Source organism: Carassius carassius, chromosome 39, assembly GCF_963082965.1.
Source record: "Carassius carassius chromosome 39, fCarCar2.1, whole genome shotgun sequence".
In the NCBI taxonomy this organism is placed as follows: Eukaryota; Metazoa; Chordata; class Actinopteri; order Cypriniformes; family Cyprinidae; genus Carassius; species Carassius carassius.
This window is the reverse complement of record NC_081793.1, coordinates 1,965,730-1,988,106: the sequence shown is the minus strand read 5'-3', so window position 1 is coordinate 1,988,106 and position 22,377 is coordinate 1,965,730. Positions and strand designations below refer to the sequence as shown.

The window sequence follows — 22,377 nt, the reverse complement described above, 5'->3', positions numbered from 1 at the left end:
ACAAGTACAAACTGGCCAGTAGATACATTTTAGTTTTTCATCGTTAGTTTGTGTCCGAGTTAAGAAAATTATTCATGCATCTTGAAAGACTTTGTCATTGGATGCATTTTGTTCCCAAGCAATGATAAATGATCCACAGTTTAGCATTGAAATAGTCATAGGCTAAGCGAAATCACAATTTGCAAAAAGTTTTATTGACAGGATATGACACTTAAATATGGTTTTATATTCTTGGCATCAGTTTCGTCAGTTTGACCTTTTAGTAAGTCTTGAGAAAATTAACAACGGTGCTTTAAAAACACTGACATTAGGACAGTCACATCAACAGCTGTATCCTGCATCAAACTAACATTCCTATAATAGTGAAACGGCTTTATTAAACAAATGATAACGTCCCACAATGCACTGCGACTCGTGTGTGTGATTCACTCTTGATTCAGCGTCCGCTGCGGAGGTCAGTGCATCATTGGGTTTGTGTTCAAGCAGTCTGTGTGTCTGTTTAGCCACTTCGGTGCCCAGAGTCATGCCACATCATAAAAAAAAGAGGCTAAGGGAGTAAAATCAAAGGCTGGTCTGGTCTGGGTCATCTACAACATCTGTTCATCTTCCACCGGGGCTTCCTAACAAAAACCTGCGGATGAGAAACTCCACATTAGACGGCGTCAGTGGAAACCTCGAAGGCTTGAATATGTAAAAACTCACCATTCTCCTCGAGCCGACACCGCTTCCTTCCTCACCAGACGTTTTTTGTCATCCAGAGGAACAGCAAGAGCTTTCAGGACTCTGGCACGAAACGGCAGGACCTGAAACACACACCAAAGTCAGCATGATTCATTATTAGAAGTCTGGTCTTGTGCATAAATCACTTGTGGTTGTTATTCAGAAGGATACAGTTAAAAGGCTACATTTGGCATTCTCTGCTTAAACGCAATAAAACAATATATTCACAACAAGCAGAGTTCAGAAGTTCAGGGTCAATTAACCTACAAAAACAACACCAACACAACAATCTACCAGAAGTGTTTTCCTTTATTCTAAAGATTTCTACTGATAAATGCTGTCTGATTCTCATCAGAGAGTCCTGGAAAAATAAATGCATTATGCTTTCCAGACAAATATTTAAGCAGCAAATCAGCATATGTTCATGATTTCTGAAGATCATGTGACACTGGAGACTGGAGTTATGATGCTGAAAATACAGCGGAGCATCACAGAAATAGATTATATTAAACATTTTATTTATATATACATATACAAACATTCTATAGATAGGTCATTTTAATTGTAAAAATATTTTAACATTTTTACTGTTGGTGAGCAGAAAAAATAAAAATCAATGAATAAATTTAACACTATATAAATTTCTTTTTATAATAATAGTAACAAATAATATGTTTTACAATCTTAAGATCTTTAATATTTCATAATAATATTTAATCATGCGAACAAATACCAGGGACATTATTTGTATATAAAATAAAATTAAAATTAACATTTCTGTGATGCTTTACAATTATTAGTATTTAAATTTTTAATTTTAATTTTAAAAAATTCATTAAATTTAAATGATTACAAATTAAATCATACTAAAAAAAATATATTATATATATATTTCTTTTTTTTTGCTTATTGACTCATATTTTTGTTTAAACCTAGTAATAATGACTGCACTGTTCAGGGCTAACTGAAGCGGTTCATACGTCCTCATGATTGTCTTACCATATGTTCAGGCAGACGAGAGAGCGCATGAACACACTGCAGCGACGCAATTCTCACTTTCTGTGGGAGTGAAGATAAAGTCCAGATCAGACGAGTGTTATCTGAATCGGTGTTGAATCAGAAGCAGTGTTGAGGTCAGTACCATAGCAGGGCTGGTGGTGAGGGCCAGCAGGCGGGAGAACAGCGCCTCCAGCTGGTTCCTGAGGGCCTCTGGTGGCTCCAGTAACACCGGCTGCAGACAGGAGAGAGTGGACAGCTGGACCGCTTGATCCGCACACGCCAGAGCCTCCAACAGCAGCGGCAGCAGCTGGATCCAGAACACCACACTCATAACACAACACCTCTCACTAAACCTCATTCACCTGCACAAGCTCAACTCACCGCAGGAAGCTCTGTGAGCTGCACCTGTCTGGGAAGGTTACTGACAATATGAGACAGCGCCTTCAAATAACAAGACTTCTTCTCTGTGGAACAAAAACAACTGTTAGATGGCAAGCAGAGCGATGCAGTCACACCGCGGGTTTAGACAGGAAGTGGTGATCAAGGTACCCTGCTCTGCAGAGTTGAAGCCTTCGACTAGTTTGGCCGAGTTTTCAGCGAAGAATCGCTGTCGGTACATAATGCGCACGTCAGCGTGGCAACCGCGATTGAGCACATCCTGAGAGTCGCTCATGAGGACGCCGAAACCATCAGCCGCCTGAGATCCTAACGCCGGGTCACTCAACAGAGCGAAGAGCTGGAGGACAGGAGACAGCATTCAAACACTGGAGCTCAGAAACATGACTGACGGGACAGGAAGAGGAAACAGAGGATACCTGGTCGGTCAGGGCTGTTGATAGCGGATGGTACCGTAAGAGCAGGGCTTTAGACACCTGCACAAACAGATCAGTGAATAAAACACTAGAGACGCTTCTAAGATGGATTACGATTACCAAGCATCAACGTTTCGGTTGCATGGACAAAAATGATTAGAGGACATCAAATTTAATTCCATGTGTGTTTTTAAGATACACAGCAGTTTTATGGGTATTTATTTTAAGATGTAAATTTTGGGGGCGAATTATAAATAAAAAAATAAAATAAATAAATAAAACAAGAAATTGTACTACAACATTTCACATTTTTGATTTAATTGAAATACTACAACGATGAAATAAAAAAATATATATTAATATAAAATATTTAAATAAATATTCATGAAACATATATAATAAAAAAACAACAACAAAATTATAAAACCTATTTCAAAATATTAAAACATTTTATAGAACTATAAAAAGCAGTTTTATGGGTTTGGAACTACATGGAAGTGAGAAAATTAAGATTTTAATTTTGGGGCGAATTATATATATAAAAAAAAATAAAAAAAATTCCTATTTTTGATTTAGTTGAAATACTAAAACAATAATAATAAAAAAAACACTAATATAAAATATTTAAATAAATATTCATAAAAAATACAAAAACATTTAAAAACACAAAGAAAATTTCTAAAACTGCTGATCATTGCTGACACAGTAATAATATATCTTTAAAGAAAGACAATAAAAAAACTAAAAACAGATTTTAAATCTAGACCGTTCTTTGACGTTATATTTTTATGTTTTTAAAACATGCATATATGCACATATTGACTTGTAAGTGACTTTGGCCAGCATCGCCATCCTACTTATTTTAAAACGATAATTAAGTCTTCTTCAATATTTGGGACTTCACTGCACTGGAGCCGGTTTGAGGAGCTGTGAGAGAGAGACTCCTGGTCATGTGATCTGGTGATTACCCAGAGCAGCAGAGTGAGCGCTCGAGTCCGCTGGACAGAGGAAGAGTTCTCCAGCTCCACACGGATCCTCTTCATCACTCTCTCCAGCACTGCGTCCAGAGCTTCACCTGAACACACACAACACACACACCTGATGATGCAGATCAGGTAAATCAACTCCATGGCTCAAATAACCCATGCAGTGGCCCAGTGACGTACATCAGATCATGTAGCACCAGATTGAGAGCATGTGATTGATGGTGTGTGTACCTGCCGGCCTCTTGTTGAGCAAGCTAGCGAAGCACTTGGCTGCACAGGTGTAGGAGAACAGGTGAGGACAGGTGCAGCTCAGATCCTCCAGCTGCAGAAGAAGCCTGTCAATCTCAGGAATCTCCACCTGGTGTGACGTGAATCAATGATGTGAACCGGGTCTTAAAATATGTATTTTGGTGTTCAGCCAATGCACATTTGAAGCCTCAGTTTCAATCCACAAACTTATACAGACTGTTGCTTTAAGAGACTTCTGCATTTTTTTTTTTTCATCCATCGTTACATTTTAAATTGAAAAAAAAAAAAAACATAACAAAGCCATAAATTATAGTACTGTCGTTTTACAGATACACTGTAATCTAAAATGATGTTGATCAATATTACATTTTTTCCTAAATAACAAACTTTTTTATTTTACAGAAATATAATATTACAATAATAGTATCATCTTATAAATAGTAAAAATATTAATATTTTGATATTCATATATTTTATAGTAATTTTATTAAAAAAAAAAAAATTACGTATAAAATAAACAGAATCATAATAATAATGTAGTCATATTTAGGAACTAAGCAAAATTAGTACTGTAATTTTACAAATAATGTTCTTGGTTATTATTTTTCTTAAAATACTAGACTTTTCTGACATTTTCCAATAGAAATAATAATAATCAGTATTTTTATTTATATTAATGTTTTATTGTAATTTAACTGTAAAACAAAATAAAAACTGTAATTATCGTTAATTATTATAATCATATTCAAAAACGAAGATAGCTATAAATACCAGTATTGTGATTTTACAGTTGTCCTGTAAAATGATGTTGATTTTTATTATGTTTTCTGAAATATTAGTTATTTTACAGTGAAATACTACGATGAAAAATAATAAAAAATATATATTTTTTATATATTTATATTGATATAATATTATAAAAATATCATCATACGCATAGTAAAAATATTATTTTGTTATTTATATATTTTATAGCAATATTTTATTTCAAAACAAAATAAGTATTAAACATAATAATAATAATAATAATTAGGAACTAAGCTAACTTAGTATTGTAATTCTACAAATAAAATGGTTATTATTTTTTTCTTAAAATACTTTATTTTACAAATTTTCCAATAGAAATAATCATAATAACTAGTATTTTTATTTATATTAATGCTTTATTATAATTTAACTGTAACACTAAATCTAGTATTAAAGAAAAATTGTTAATTACAGTTAATAATTACAATTATCCTGTAAAATTATGTTGATTTTTATTATGTTTTGAAAGTGAAATACTACAATAAAAAATTATCTAATAAATCATATTTTTTTATTTCAAATAATGGAAGTACTGGTAGTAGTAGACCAAAAATGTAATTTACGATTTTAAATGCATTTGCAATATTTATTAAAGAAAAAAAAAAAATCCCCAAACCTTGCAACCCTACAGTATAGCATTTTGTAGTGAATAAATCTGCTAAAACTCACGCTGCGTGGAAGAGAGCAGACACAGGCCATCAGCAGACACACCAGCTGAGACAGAGCTGGAGACTGGATCTGGAGAAAACAAGGACAATTGATAAAACAGCCCTCCATTCATCTACAGACACTATGATGCTGGGAGATCTGTACTGAAGATACTGATGATCGGAGAGACGCTGGTATGGACCAGACCACCATTCACTTGAGATCTGATACCCTGAAGTAATAAATACGTTTCTCTTAAGTTAAATACATCTTAACGATGTGTTTGTTTCTTACAAACATGCAGCTTTTGGCTTCACCAGACATGCAAATGTTCATTTTTGGATGAACTATTCCAGACTGTAAGGATTTGACGGAATGACATTGAAGCTCAGTTAATCTGGATGGTCAAATGTAAACCTGAGGGTTGAGAGATGATCTTGTCACACCTGGAGCAGCTGGATTTTGGAAGGGAAGGCATTCTCTGGCAGGAAAGACACGTCTCCATCCAGGAAGAGAGAAACAGCCTGGGCGGCCATGCGGGACGCTGATCTATAAGAAATATACGTGCATCCCTGCTTATTACAGAAAATTATTTAGATGTTATATGTGACCCTGGACCACAAAACCAGTCTTCAGTGTCAATTTTAAAAAATTTAGCTTTATGCATTATCTGAAAGCTGAATAAAGAAGATTTCAATTGATGTATGGCTTGTAGGAAGACAATATTTAGCTGAGATACAACTATTTGAAAATCTGGAATATTATATATAACTGAATATTGAGAAAATCACCTTTAAAGTTCTTTGCAATGCATTTTACTAATCAAAAAGAAAGTTTAGATATGTTTACAGTAGGAAATTTACAAAATATATTCATGGAACTTGGATTTTTGACATAAAAGAAAAATGTATCATTTCGACTAGGGATGCACGATATATCGGCCACCATATGGATATCGGCCGTTAAATGTACATTTTTCTGTTATCGTTATCGAACCGATATCTTAGAGCCAATAAATAATGCATTATTTTCCTCTTTAAAAGACATTTTGGTAACACTTAAGAATAATGGTCCATTAGTTAATGTTAGTTAACTGCATTAGTTAACATGATCTAAGCAAGAACAATCCTTCTACAGCATTTATTAATCTTAGTTACTTACTAATGCATTATTCAAATCAAAAGTTGTGCTTGTTAACATTAGCTAATGCACTTTGAATTAGCATGAACTAACAATGAATAACTGTATTTTCATTAACTAACATTAACAAAGATTAATACAGTAATAAATGTATTGTTTATTGTTAATTAACTTAATGAACTAACTAACATTAACTAATGGACCATTATTCTAAAGTCTTACCGACATTTTTAAAACATTTTCATTGAGGAGTAGCCTAAGCTAATATCCTAATTTTTTATTTTCCTCACAGGCTGCGAGTAACAGCTATGAAACTGTTGCGAAGCAAATTAAATTTAATAATAAATTTAATAATAAAAGTAACCTAATAATAATAGCCAGAAAACAACGGGTCTGCATTAATTGGAAATGCCAAATACTCCTAATAATGACAACATTTAATGATTTTGACAATATCTCTGGCTATAGTCCTTACATGCTGGACCTCTTTCAACATACTCCATCGTCTTATCGCCTTGCATGCGCGTAATTTGCACGGGGGTTACGGGGGTCATGACCCCCCCAAAAATCAGATCCAGCTAATATAACCCCCCCAATATCATCACATCATTCAGATTAAAATAGATATGAAATATTCAGAATGAATACTTTTGTTCATTTTCTTTATTAATTTCATTTGCCAGCAAGAAAGATAGTATCATATTTTAAATAATCTGTAATGTACCCCCCGCCCACCGCACCGATTTGGTATTACCAAAGTCTCTGGTATTACCCAACCCGCTTTCTGTACCAAGTTTGTTCACTATTTTGCGCAGTCGATGGGATGAATGGTTGGAGAAAGCTGACGGAAAGATGAAAAGGACACTGAAAGGCAGCCAGACAACGATTTTTTATTGTTTGTCGACACCAGCCAAAAAAAAAGAAAAAAGAAAAAAAAAAGAAAAACGAAAAATCCTGACCAAACGGAGGTACCCTTAAGTTAGCTGTTAAGTTAGCTCAGCGTTTCTCAAAGTGTGGGGAATAGAAACATGACAAACAGGTTTTGTGCCCATCTTTTAAATTCCGTTATTTATTGACCATACACTCAAAACAAAGACACATTTAAATGTAAGCCTTGACGTTACTTAACCTCTTCACACGTAAGTTTAAAAGTATTTCAAGGCTACCGTTATTGATCGTAGTATCGCTTTATGGTTCCCATGGAGACGCGCCATTCATTGCTTGTCACACCGTAGCCACAATAGTGCTGAATGACTGATGATCTGCTTTTATTTCCTTTTTTATTCAAAATTTCACAAATGTGTTAGCTATAGCAGGATATATCTGATATTCCGATTGTCAAATATGTGCAAGTGGATGTGTTTTGTTGTTCAAACACCTTTATAACGATCGCATTACTTGAGCTGTATGCGCAACGTATTTAAGGTATCCATCTTATTAAAATACCTAAAAAAATACGTACATTATTAGGAATTTACCACCTCTGGTTCAATTTGAGATTATTTTTATTTTTGTTTGTTTGTTTGTTTGTTTTTTTGTTGTTCTTTTTGCATGGATTTTGCAAAGTGTCAAAATGAATCAAAGCACAACTAGGTTAATGTTAGTCCACACTTGTATTGATGTTATCAGAGGCTAAATGCAAACACAATTATAATTATTTTTTAATCTAATTTTGAGTCTTATTTCATGCAAAGTGATAATATAATTGCACTTTCATTTTCTTTATTTGAAATTTTTTAATGCTGTTATTTGATGTTAAGTTTTTAAAATGTGATGTTAATAAAATACATTTTAACAGTTAAACTTAAAGCCTAGTTTATTAACATTTTGTTGGGGTGATTGGGGACAGGTGGGGCTCGGAACCCTTTCCTACCTCTGAAGTGGGGAATGGCAGAAAAGTTTGAGAAACACTGAGTTAGCTGATGATTTGTTTTGTTGACTGGAGTTGGCTGGCTAGATGTTGGTTTGCCAGTGTCCTATGAGGTAAAGCCAGAGGGTGCCAGGGACTGTGTAGAACCAATGTCACTGAATTGTAACTGCTGTTTGCTCCAATACAGTCACCCGTTTTGGGGGGGATTGCATAATTAAATTATGCAAATTAGCATGTTACCTTTTACACAAGAAAATAATACAATAAATTAATAAATAAATAAATATGCCGCGAGTTTAACCCCCCCAATGGTAGACCCAAAGTTACGCCCTTGTCGCCTTGTATTTTTTTTTATTACACGTAAGTAATGTTGTCCAGTAACTTGTTTCCATTATTTAAGCATTATTTTATTTATTTGTAAGGCTGCTTTATGTTTGATTTATGTTGAAGTGTTTAATGCCTTTTAATGATGAGACTTTTTTTTTTGGTAATCAGGCTCTCAAAACTTATGTAAAAATGTGGATTTAGATTTATAGGCCAACATATCGGTTATCGGCTTTCATATTTAAAGAATTATTGTATCGGCGCATCCCAAATTTCGACCCATACAATGTTTTTTGGCTACTGCTACAAATATACCTCCAGTGACTTAAGACTGCTTTTGTGCTCCAGGGTCACAGATATTCAAATTAATCCATTTAAATTTGAATAAGAATCGAATCAATTCATGAGACTTCCACAGAATCTGGAATCACAACGATACATGAAATGTGTGTCAATACCCAGGCATAATTATTATTATAAATTTGAAAGTCAAATGTATCATAGTTGAACAGTGTGTTGTTTCCGCTGGACTCACTCTGATTGTAGCGCAGCACAGGCTGTGCTCATGACAGGGACTACAGCAGACAGAACAGCCTCATCTGTAAGTGGACTACTGTGACCTGTTGTACAAACCCACAGTTACATCAACAAACAGCACACACTTGCATACACCAGAAGATCAAGCCGAGATCACGCCGGACACTGACCAGCGTCCCTACTCTGCAGCGCTGCCTGTAAGCAGAGTCCTAGAAGGTGTGGAATGATGATGTCATGGAAGAACCGTCCAATCTCCTCCGAGTCACACGCGTGCGCCGCTATCTTCTGCAAACTGATGCATACAGCAGCCACTTCCTCCACAGAGAAACCACAGCTACCTGAAAGACCAACAGCATTTCAGCATCACATCAGTATATTAGGACTTTACATCAGAACTAAATAATTAAGGTCAGAGTCAATGTGATAAACTGATGATTATGATTATTTTGCACAGAAATGATACTCAGCATTATTGTCATTTTAGAATATTGGACTTTCAACCTTTTTTTCTAATTAGAACAACATAATGGATTTATATTGTTGCACGGAGTAAGTGCACTTTCTTTGAAAACACTAAAATCTGAATGTTTATTTTACCGATATCTCACTTGCATGATAATTTGCCACTGGCTATATGAGCAAAATATGACAGTGGAGATCACTAAACCAAAACATAGATGTTTGCTGCTGTTTTTAAGTTCACCTTTACCTTTATCTCAGTCCAGAGAGAGTGTGCACATTTTAGAGACTGACTGATTGATCAATTTTGCCAATTAATCGGCACCGATAATCAATTGCTGGAACAAATGTTGTCGACAAAAATCCAAACTGATATTATAGATATTTAAAGATTGCCAACATTAAGCATGACTCTTTGAATTTCTATAAAATGGTAACAGTTTACAATAAAAGTCAGTTTGTAACATTAACTAAGGTTAAAAAGTGCTGCTGAAGCACTGTTCCTTGTTAGAGTGTTAATTTCAGCATTTACTAAAACTGTAAATCTGTATCGAATTAAAATTGTACAGTATATTTTCATAGTTCAGTACTGTTTTTATTTCAGCTTTCATTTAGTATTTTAAAAACTATCAGTTGATTTATCGGTTATCGGTTAGTGTGGTCCAACCTAGTTATTGTCAAGAATCACTTTCTGTCAATCACTGGTTGCCAGGTTGGGATTAAAATATTTAATAAAATGCTTACATTTAACTCTTTCCCCGCCATTGATGAGTTGTTACAGCTTTTTGTGTTTTCACTGTTGTTATACACTCGGGGGCGCTATTACACATCTTCTGAACGAGTACAAAACTCCTGAACAAAAACGCATGTGAACAGGACGGAAAAACTAGCGATCTCTTATGTAAAGAGATGCATATGACAAATAATGTGATCATCAGTAATAGACAGCATATAAATGAAAACTGCATAATTTTACGGAGTAAAATGTTGATCCGGGAAGTTGTATATGTCTGTGCAAGCTTTGGAGGCATTAATGGAAGCGATTCACTGGATTTATGCTTTGATAATCGTACTGAATATTATCCAGATGTAGTTTTAATAAAAATGTGATTTACTCACATTTTTGCTCAAAATTATACAATTTTTATGAAACCTACAATATATTCAAGTGTTTATAAAAAAAGAATGCTTCAAGCTGGAAAACATACCTCATACTCAATCGCTAGAAGCTAGATTATCAGAAGAGAAATCTTGCAGTAAAAGGGTACGGTGAATAAATGTACCTGTGTGGGCTGAAGCTAGCACCTGTAGCAGAACAGGGGTGCTTTCCTTAACCACACTGGACAGAGACGACACCGACGCCAACACCGTCACACACCGCTGACGTACAGCTGCATCAGACTGACCTGTGGAGAAGAGCGGTCCCTAATTATGTATTAACCTCCCATAGATGCTGTTTGTGTTTGTGTGTGTTTTCTACTCTGGGTCCCACCTGACAGGATCTCTTCCTTCAGTCGAGGAATCATCCTGGAAATAAAGGCTTTGGGATGCAGATGAGCCAGAGATCCTGAACACTCCACCACAGCCAAACTGAGAGACACAGACATCAGTATTGGAGATGCTTTAAGAAGGAATAATTCTGATGAAATAGCACACATCTACCTCACTTTAGGATCGTCTTCCCCCAGAATGAGTCTGGTTAGATGATCGACAGCTTTCTCCACATCTGGCTGAGACATCAAACCTGTGAGGAGCAAACAAGAGTATCCCATGAGCCTGCTGTTCTTTCATCTATTTATTTTTTTGTATGCATGTAAAGAATGAGTTCAATGCCTATTTAGTGTTCAAGAGCTTATTTTAAAATGTATATCCTATGATATTTTTTTCAATTAATATTCTGAATTCACTTTTATTCTACTTTCAGTTTTAAATAGTTTCATTTTGAGCATTGCGGTTTTTTTAATTAGTTTCTGATCTTCTTAAATACTCCCATTTAGGCCTAATCTGTTTTTATTTCAAGTTTCAGTTCAGGTTTTATTTATTTTAGTGCTTAAGTCTCAACATTATTTCAGTTAATTGCAAAAGGAACATTTCAAATTTTCGTTTTCTTAAATATTTACTATATATATTATTTAAATTAACAAAATGTTTTAATGGGTTTAATTAACAATGATAACAACTCTGACTTCAACAGTTTACAGAGCAGATTTATTTTTATTAATTTTACACAATTTAGGCTAAATTTGCAAACTCTTTTAAACGACAGGAGAGTGCCAAAAACAAATGATCAATCCATGAGCAATATTACTATTCATTATAACAGAGAAAATGGTAATCCGATTATATTTACAGATAACTGAACAACAGACATTTTAAAAATGCAGTAGGTCAGAGAGACATAAAACCATGTTAGAAATGTGCTTTGGTGCAAGAAAGAAACACGTGGGCTTAAAAAATAAATAAAAATGTGCTCACCAATGCCGCATGTATTTGATTTAGTGTTTTATAAGTGAATATACTGTAAAATGTAATTTAATGCTGAATTCAAAGCTGAATTTTCAACATCATTACTCCAGTCTTCAGTGTCACATGATCTTCAGAAATCATGAAAATATGCTGCTCAAGAAAAATTTCTGATCATCATCAGTTTTCAAAAATCCTTACATAGAAAGTTCAAACAGAACTTATTTGAAACTGAAATCTTTTGTAATGCTATAAATGTCTTTAACCCCACTTTAGATCAATTGAATGCCTTTTTGCTGGATAATGTGTTGTGTGTGCCCTCACCGGGCTGCTGTCCCAGTGCAGTGAGCACATGTGTGCCTGTAATCTGGAGACCAGCGCTGGACTCCGTCAGCGCGGAGAAAACCACACCACACAACGACTGCTGAAACGCAACCAATACACTGTCCTCTGTGTGTTTATGTTGGAGGCAGAAAGAGAAATACATCAAGACTACATATTAAACCATTATTTGAAATGTGTTACATTACTTAAACTTGCTGAGACTCTTTCCAGCGAGTGGTAACAAGCACAAACTTTAAAAGGTAATCGTATGCATTAGATCTTGAGTGTTTTGATCATGTTATCTGCTCAGGTACCTCCATCTGCAGGCCGGCTGAGTGCGGTGGGCTGCACGAAACCCTGCAGAACCTCCAGCAGGGTGCGCCGCTGAGCACACTGTAAAGAACAGTCAAATGCATGCATTACAGCACAATATACCAGTCCGCATGGGTCTTCAAAAAGTCTAAACAACCATTTTTTAAACACAATTTAAATACAATTTATAAAGATCATTATTTTGTGTATTTGGTGTAACAGAATATGGAAACATGCTTTAATGTTCAAAAAACACATTATTTTTCAAATACTGTACAATGCCCCTCCTTCTGACAAGCGCAGTCTGCTCTGATTGGCCGACTGAACCAGTGCATTGTGATTGGCCGAACACTGCAAGCACTCGTCGGAAATGTTACACCCCTTTCTATAATCGCGAGATTCTTCTTTCAAAATAAATGTAAAGACAGTTAATAATGTTCAAGTTATTCTATACTCTACGAGTGTCATTCTTCTCTTTTGTGTTCAACCGAAGAACGACACTCGTAGAGTATAGAACAACTTGAGGGTTAGTAAGTGATGACAAAAAGGTTTATTTTTGGGTGGACTATCCCTTTAATGACTTATGTTGGTTTTTACGTAAAAAGTGCTTTTTTGTTTTGTTTCTCTGGTTATGATTTTGGTTACACAAACTATATCTGGCAATTAATCCAACACAACTCTTACAGCTTCTGTCTGTGCTGCAGTTTTGAGCGGAGTAGCCAACCCTAGCTCCACTTCTGCATTCATTGTGTCAGCACTAATAATTATGCAATTATTCAATACAGCTCAAGCCAAAAATAACTGTGCAAAATTAGTGTACTTCTTGCATTCTGATAAAAAAAAACATGCATCCATGCATCCCTTTATTAAGGAAAAACATTATTTGATACATTTCAATTGCATCCCAAAAGTAGATTGTTCAACTTAGCACATGCAGGAAAAGACCTGTGCAGAAGATATTAGTTAAAGATGGACAAGATGGTACCTGTGTCCTGTTATTATACTGCTCCAGGAGGGCAGGTATGATGGCAGCTGACACGATCAGACTGGCTCTGTACGAGGCTCCGGCGGCGGCCTGCAGGAGTTTGGCACTGGGCCACACCAGCTTGAGATCTGGCTCACAGAGATGATGCTGACAGTCTGAGAGGAAGAGACACACACCAGCTGTGATGGGGAGAACACCGATATATATGACTGCATGTGAAGATGACAGGGTTATGAGTCTGATCCGTCTCCTTCGTCTTGATCATTAACTAGGCGGCCAGGAACAATCATGAGAAGATGTGCTCACTCATCATTTATTCTGCATGATCAGCTGTTTTGGCAGTGTGTGCTTCATTCATGTTCATCCAAAAATGTACTCACCCTCATGACACCCAACCCGGTTTTCTTCAGTAAAACAGTTAAAAAGAAACCATGGTGCTTGGTTATTCATTAAATACAAGTCAGCAGCTACCATCACGGTTCGAAGCAAAAACAACGAACGAACGAACGAATCATTTCATATTCTTCATCAAATCAGATGGAACCGTCTGAAACAGTTTGCAGATCGAGCAGCACAGATCTACAAGTTACTCAATCAAAACTCACTTTCAGATGGCTCAAAATAAACCGAAATAGAGGCGTATCTGATCCTGTTCAGTCACTGAACTGAGGAAACCGTTCGACTCGAACTGAAGACCGCTGAGATGAACATGACTGATCCAAACTCTTGAATGAAGTTTTTATGGTTTCTCTTTGTTTATGTAAAAAGGTGAGCTGATGAAGACAACTTTATTCACTTTAGATATCCGTTTCATCATTATTGGGTGCTTCGTATTTTTTTTTTTGTAATTTGGATTCAACTTTACGTTCATTGAAACAAAAGGAAACCGTTTTGCAGAAAAGAATCAGACATCCCCTTTTGCCTGAGGCTCTGCATTACAGATAATAATGTTGTAAAAATGTTTTAGTCTCTTGCACAGACTGATCGTTTCGCTTCATAAGACCTCATATATCACCAGGAGCCATGGGTATTAACTTTTTCTTGCTTGTTGTGATTCTCAAAGCGATGGTTGCATTGACTTGCATTTCATGGATGGCCAAGGACCACAGTTACAGCTAGAAATCTTCCTTACTGTTCTACTGAAGAACAAAAAAAGTCAGCTACATCTTGCATCTGAACAGTAAATTTACATTTTTGGTTGAACCATCCCTTTAAATCTAACAATTATACTTGTTTAAATCCACCATTCTGCAGGTACCTTTGAGAACGAGGCTTAAAAACACCTGCAGCACATCCTCAGAGTCTGAAGTGAGCACAGAACGAGAAAGACAGGACACCAGAGCACTGAGAGCCGACAGACCAGCGGTCTCCACTCGCTCACTGGCCGTCTGGGACACCTGCACACAGATCAAACACAACATGTGTGACCCTCGACCACAAAACCAGTCCAAAGTGTCCATTTGATAAAATCATGAATAAATAAGCTTTCCATTGACGTATGGTTTATTAGGATCAGACAATATTTGGCTGTGATACAACTATTTGAAAATCTGGAATCTGAGGATACAAAAAAAACTAAATACTGAGGGGAAAAAAAAAAACTTTTAAAAGTTGTCCAAATGAAGTTCTTCGCAATGCATATTACTAATCAAAAATTAAATTGTGATATATTTATGGTAGGAAAATAACTAAATATCTTCATGGAACATGATCTTTACTTAATATCCTAATGATTTTTGGCATAAAAGAAAAATCTATCATTTTAACCCATACAGTGTATTTTTGGCTATTGCTACAAATATACCCCAGAGGCTCAAGACTGCTTTTGTGCTCCAGGGTCACATATAGCAAAGTTATTTCAAGATTGAGTAAATCAAGATAAATCTTGAATTGAATTGACTGATTCGATTGTCTTCCATAAAGCCGCATCGTTTCATAATTGATGAACATTGCAAAATTGAACTGAATCAACATGGATCTAAATGAAGCTGAATAATCTCACTACAGTCTTTAACTGAGAGGCTTTACAGCTGCATTTTGTCCAAACTAGGGCTGGGATAAACGATTATTTTTAAAACGATTAATCTAACGATTAATTTTTTCAGACCGATTCGATTTCGATTATCTCCCCATTAATTGACTACTAACAATTTATACATGTTGATTTACATATCTGAATGAAAAAACATGAATTCCTTAACATTGCAATATATATTTATTGCTCTTAAAATTACAAAATAAAAGACTGACTAAGAATGCATTACTTTACACTTGTATAGAGATAGCATTCAATAAAACCTTGAAGCCTTGAAAACACATAGCTTACTGAAACAAGCTTACTGAACACATAGGGCCTAGCTTACTGAAAAACAGTTCTTCTTTAAGATGAAAATAACAACTTGATGTCTAGCATTCAATAAAAAAGGTCACCCAAAATACTTGTTTAGAGCAATTGAAAGAATACAGTAACCAATGTAAACTTGAGGGCTTTTCAAAAAAAAAGAAAAGAAAAAATTAACAGTGGGAGCCAGCAGTCTGTCATGGAGAAAAAAAAAATCCAAATGCTCCACGTGAAACTTTGGCGTTCCGCCCTTTTTCTATCGTGTCTAATGATTTTGGTTAATATGCACGAGGGAGGGGGGGAGAGAGAGAGAGAGAGAGAGAGAGAGAGCAAGACAGCGCTCGTGTTGTTTGAAGACAGTGGGCGCGCAGCCGGGGCTCTCTCTCGTACTGTCAGGCGCAGCAGTCATTCTATTCTACATCCGATCAAATAAGGCTTTGACAGCCGCCAAAAAAAAAGATCAATGCAGAAAAACCCCTGGATTGGTTATATAACGTTGGCCAGAATGTTGATCCGGCCATCGCGTATATTCAGCGCACATAAGGTAAACGTTTTGCAAACGTTTTTTAGCGAAATAAAAACAGGTCGACGAATCAATGCGCATATTTTGCGTCGACGTATTTTTGCGTCGACGTCATCGATGACCTCGACGCGTTGTCTCAGCCCTAGTCCAAACTCTTCTGGTTTTTACCTTCGATGTTTGAAACTGAAAATCTTTGGCATAAAGCGTTGGGAAGTGTGCATTACAGAGCAAACTAATGTGAGAGAAGCACCAGCATCCATTGTTTTATCCCGATCTCTCTTACCTCCCTCCGTATTGAGCTCCAAAGACCCGAAAGGAATTCTGCCAGCTCTTTATGGCTATACGTCAGACCACAGGCGGCCTACAACACACAAGAAAATTCAGGGTTCATGTTTAGCACACTAACACATGCATTTTATTCATTTACTGCAGAAGATACAGTATTTTCAGCCAGAGCAACAGTAAAGCATGGCAAAAAGCATAGTCACAGGTTCGAGTTCCAGGCTATGCATGAACAAATAAAATGTGTATCTCGAGTGCAATGGCAACGTAAGCCACTTTGGTGAAAATGTATCTGCAAAATGCATAAACGTAAGATATATAACTGTGGATGGCAATGGCAATTATGCTTATTGCAAACAATGAAATAATATAATCATGAACAGTGTTGTGACCGTTTAACATTAATTACTTCAAATTTCAAAAGACGAAAAATGGAAGGAGTAAAAAAACTTTTTTCTTCTTGACAAAAAAGTTGAGAGCAAAAAAAGCTATATTTTAGTATCAGTGAGATACGATTACATTTACTATTTTTTTATTTATTACAGTTTAAAGTTTTAGTAAATTTGTTGCATTTTGGCATTTTTTTTATTAGTTATTCTCTATATTACTGAAATGTCTATATAGTTTCAATTCATTTTTATTTTACTTTAGCACTGAAAGAAAATGAGAAATGTTGCAACTAGCTGAAATAAAATAAGTTTAAGTTTTTTTTTTATTAAATAATTTACTTTAAAAGTGTATTTTATTTCAAGTATTTCAAGTTTTAGTTACCTCTAATAACACTGGCTGGCACAAATTCAAGCTAGTCGAATAAGGCAGATGGAAATACGGACAGCTTGGGAGACATTACCTCCTTCCCCAAAATGATTTTTCATTTAAATCGGACTGTTTTTTAATTTCTGTTGGTGTTTTTTGAGTACCGTGTTGTCTCATCATTTCATAACCAGTGTAAAACGTGAATCGTGAAGCAGAAGTAGTCGAGAAACACTGCTGTAGTAAGTGTAGATCTGCATTGGATCTGTACCAGTGTCTGCAGGGAGTCCACTTTGGCACTCTGAATATCTGAGTCCAGCTTCTCAATGATCAATGGTAACAGAAACTGTCAACAGAAATCACACAGGACACAATAAACAAACACAACAGGCCCTACATGCATCGTTTCCAGTCGATTGACACACAGTACAATCCCAAACAAAGATGCATTGAATTTATGTCTTTAAGAGACTGAATGAGGTTTAGATCATCCAGAGTATCCTACCTCAGCAAACTGAGACGTCCCAGTAAGAACAGCCCGAAGAGAAAGAACAAGCTCTTCCCGTGTGATCCCTCGAGGATCGCTGGGCGGCTGAGCGCAGACAGAGAAACAGACACACGAGCCCAGACATTTACATCAGTGTGAGGCATGTAGTATGCATTAATACTTTCATTCAGCAAGTGTGAATCAAAAGTGACAAGACAGACAGTTGTAATGAAACGATTTATTCCAGATAATAGTTTTTTGAATGTTCTGTTCATTGGTTTCCACTAAAATATCAACACTTCTTTTTTTTCTCCATTGATAATACAACTAAACATTTCAAATCAGCATTTTAGAAAATTATTAGTTATTGGCGTAATGATGCATTGACAAACTCAGTTTTGCATCACAAGAATATGATTGCATTACATATCAAAATATATTCACATGGAAAACAATCCATATTATTACTGGTTTTATTGTATTTTTTATATTTAAAAAAAAATGCAGCTCGATGAACAAAGGATACTTTTTTTGTTCTTGTTTTATATGTATCTTACTGATCCCAATTTTATTTTATTTTTTTGAAGTTTGAATAAATTCCACCAAGAGATGAACTGAATTTTAGGGTAAAGCATGAAATGCAAAAAGACAGCAGTACTCACAGGGCTAAAGTCTATAGGAAAATAACAGGACATCACTTCAAACAGTTCCTCTACAAACTTCCCTGAAAAACATGGAGACAACAGAATTACTGACCAAACAACATTTGTGAATATTGTCAAATCAGTAAACATCATACGATAAATAACTAATAATAATTAAGTAATTATGGTAAAAAAAAAATATATATATAAAAAATTATATATAACTTATGTTAATTATAATTTAATTAATATATATAAAATATATATATATATATATATATATATATATATATATATATATATATATATATTTTTTTTTTTTTTTTTTTTTTTTTTTTTTAAATTAGACATTTTTTTTTACTTTACATTAAATGCATTCAGGTTCAACTCCAGGTAAACACTAACCAAGATCATAGCCCCTTTGAATGATGTTCCTGGCCACCTGGAAGGCCAGCAGCAGGTTGCGTGGATCTCGTTCTCCATCTACTGACTGCACAAATCCAAATATGAAGTCTGCACCCAAACCTTTGAGCTCTGTGGGACAAGAAATAGTTTGCACTGCTGTTTCATGAATCTAAAGTCAACAACATAAAGGAGAGAAAGAAAGATCGTCTGCGTTCCTCACCCTCCTCTTTGGACTCCATTAGACTGATAAGGATGTTGTAAACACATGATCGTTCAGCCAGCATCAAGGACTGTCGCAGAGAAGTGAGAGAAGATAAACGTTATGTCTTTGAGCTGGACAGGAGTTAATGTCATTCAGCAAACACAGAAGGGCACTCGGGATGTCCTGGAGTCAGAGGTCACTGATGTAAGGAACTTATCAAATTGCAATGATTTAAATATTAAACTAATGTAACATTACGGAGTTAGCTAATGGGTTGTTAGTAATCATGTGATAATCTGTTGCAATTAAAAAATTTGTTCATTTTTGCCATTTTGTTCCCAAACATATTTGAATTTAATATTTTCTGAACTTTTTTTCTAAATACTATATTTTATGCATTTATAAGAATTAGAAAAAAAATACTTGGCTGAAAGCACCATACACTGCCATTTAATTTATTTTATTTAATTTATCATTTATTTGACGGTAAAAAAATAATGTAAAATTTTAAAATATTATAACAAATTAAAATAAATGTTTTCTATTTAAATATATTGTAAAGTGTAATTTATTTCTGTGATGCACATCTGTATTTTCAGCATCATTCCTCCAGTCTTCAGTGTCACATGATCTTGAGAAATCATTCTGATTTGCTGCTCAAGAAACATTTCTGATTATTATCAATGTTGAAAACAGTTGTGCTGCACAGTATTTCTGTGGAAAAGATGTAGCATTGTTTCAGGATTCTTTGATAAATAGAAAGTTCAAAAGAGCAGTGTTTATTTAAAAAATAAAAGTTGTAGCTTCATGTCTTCACAGTCACTCCTGACCGATTGAATGCATCCTTGCTAAATAAATGTATTGACCTGAACATGAATATCCTGGAAGATGGATTTCAAGATGGACACAGCTGAACCAGGAGGCAGAACCGAGCATTTCGTCTGAAAGAAACCAAAGACATCAATACACACAAGTAATATCAGGGCAGATCATACACGTTTAGACACAAAAGTGCTCTTACCAAAGCCTTGAGCCCCTGAAGAACATGTGGTATGATCACATAGTGATCCTTCAGTCTGTTTTCATAGAAAGCTAGCAGGACCTCCACTGCAAGCAAAACAAACAGATGCATCTTTGCTTAGACTGTCAATGACATGCGTTCAAACTAAACCCATCTAAAGGTGCATCATTAGACACATCTTACCCTCTCTCTCAGAAAGACTGCCGTAGCTCTCCTGCAGGACCTGAGACAGGAGCTGGACTCCACGGCCACGCGTCTGATGCTGGGAGCTGCTCAGACTCAACCTGCACCAAGACAGACATTAACAGCATTCACAATGGGTTTCTCAGACTGAGAGCGGTCGAAAACATACTACTACAGTCAATACTACAGAAGAGCAGGAAGACCTGACACCACAAACTCAGCTCACTTTATGAAGAATACAGAAACTTTTACCCCAGTGCTTCAACCAGCTGAAGAATCGTGAACTGTCCGGTCTTGACACCTTAAAAGAGACATAAACTCATGTTTAACCCTGTAAAGCCTGTTAATGATAGTCAGAAAACAGCTGTTTTTAATGGAACGGTTTAAAAAGGTCTAAAAAGAACAGAAGAAATGGACTGTGCATGGTTGCTTGTTTGTTTTCTTTGTTTTGTTTGTTATGCATTATATCTGACATATGATGCTTTTGTGGCTATGATATTTTGAGAAAACTAAAAAACTAAAAAAAAAAGAAACTAAACCTAAACAGAGCAAAATTATGCAATTTGCTGCAAATGCTGATATTGCAAAAACAAAAGATGCAGTTCTGATGCTTGTAATGCAAATGACTGAGATCTTTAAGCATAGCAGACTAACTTACACAAAATGATATCAATATAACGGACATCCCTCTACATCTCCCATAACACGTCTTATTAAGATGATATTTACATGCATAAAATGCAATGCAATACAATGATGATGATTGAGAGATAAATAAAAGTTCCTCAAAAGCCTAGACTTATGATCATATCTGACTGAAACTCTTGATGTTTCTAAATAAATGATGTATGGCTGATCAAGTTAACCAATGCTGCTTCAGTCAACATTCAATTGTTCATCTTGAAATATTACTAAGAAAATAAAAGTTAGTCCTATGCTGCTCTAGTTAAAGATTTCACAACAAAACGACATGTGGAGCACAACCTGAAGGTGGACATTTGTACTTTTATACTAGTATGAACTATGAATCAATCAGATGACATAAGGAATTGGGATTTGATCATGTTTATCATTTAAAAGCGATGTATCAGATGTGAGACTATTAATGTGCTTTAGTAACAGCACACTGTCAGATTGACAGAGAAGAGCTCCGCTAGCAGCTTAGCAAAACAAACATGCCTTTAATATAGAAAACGACGCCATGGCAGCTCCTGATTTGAATGTATTATGAAGCAAAAATACCGTGTAACCCTAACAAAGATTTGATCTTTGTGTTCAGCCCCAGTGTGTGTGTGTGTGTGTGTGTGTGTGTGACACAGGATGTGGTGTTAGCTCTCGGTGTTCAGCATCACACGCGGCGCTCGCGCTGCTTTATCATAGAGCTTATATAAAGATTCGGCGCTGAAACTGCCAAAACACAACAAAGACGAGGGAGAATAATTGACGGGATACCTGTTGCGGTTTCTGCGGCCTTGCTGTCAACCTGTCCAGACACGAATTCTTCCACTAAACCCAGCAGCACACTGTTATCCGCCATCCTGAAGAGAACCAGCCAGGCTTCAGACTAAGTTGCGCATGCGCACAACAACATCTGCGGCTGCCGCGAAACGACTTTTGTTTTCAGGTAAAAAAAAAAAAGTACAAAACATTATTTATTAGATAAGATAATTTGAGATAATAAACAAATAAAAACAACGGTAATATAGTAATAAACATAAAAGAAAAACAAACAATATATATACACATTTTTTATCATTTTCATAATTGTTTTATTTATTAATTTAATTGATTTATTTATGTTGCGTAATCAAGTACATCTTGAGGTTGACTTGTGATTTTTAAATGTAGCTAAAATAAAAAAATATATATATAAAAAATAAATAAAAATAAGGTTCTCCTTT

At 35.4% G+C, this 22,377-nt stretch overlaps 1 protein-coding gene across 1 annotated transcript; it reads right to left on the bottom strand.

The window, feature by feature from the left end:
* Positions 1 to 172: 172 nt before the first annotated feature.
* mms19 (MMS19 homolog, cytosolic iron-sulfur assembly component) lies at positions 173 to 22,083 on the bottom strand. Its single transcript, XM_059530374.1, has 31 exons — positions 21,929 to 22,083; positions 20,729 to 20,777; positions 20,477 to 20,577; positions 20,294 to 20,379; positions 20,139 to 20,213; positions 19,291 to 19,360; positions 19,071 to 19,199; positions 18,684 to 18,745; positions 18,040 to 18,126; positions 17,806 to 17,880; positions 16,783 to 16,860; positions 14,894 to 15,032; positions 13,636 to 13,790; positions 12,653 to 12,731; positions 12,339 to 12,464; positions 11,214 to 11,295; positions 11,044 to 11,141; positions 10,835 to 10,957; positions 9,263 to 9,430; positions 9,091 to 9,175; positions 5,668 to 5,770; positions 5,243 to 5,311; positions 3,749 to 3,875; positions 3,500 to 3,606; positions 2,535 to 2,591; positions 2,269 to 2,455; positions 2,101 to 2,183; positions 1,862 to 2,026; positions 1,720 to 1,779; positions 703 to 803; positions 173 to 631 (listed from the first exon to the last, which is right to left on the bottom strand). The coding sequence occupies exons 1-31, from the start codon at positions 22,011 to 22,013 to the stop codon at positions 601 to 603; spliced, it is 3,042 nt and encodes a 1,013-aa protein (XP_059386357.1). The 5' UTR covers positions 22,014 to 22,083; the 3' UTR covers positions 173 to 600.
* Positions 22,084 to 22,377: the final 294 nt, after the last annotated feature.

What these genes read in the sequence shown, in the direction of transcription:
- mms19 (XM_059530374.1), bottom strand. Translation starts at nt 22,013, where the DNA reads ATGGCGGATAACAGTGTGCTGCTGGGTTTAGTGGAAGAATTCGTGTCT. An exon ending in CTCGTCTGCCTGAACATATG is followed by an intron (nt 804 to 1,719) that starts GTAAGACAATCA and finishes TGTGTGTTTCAG; the next exon opens with GTCCTGCCGTTTCGTGCCAG. An exon ending in GTGTCGGCTCGAGGAGAATG is followed by an intron (nt 632 to 702) that starts GTGAGTTTTTAC and finishes TCTCATCCGCAG; the next exon opens with GTTTTTGTTAGGAAGCCCCG.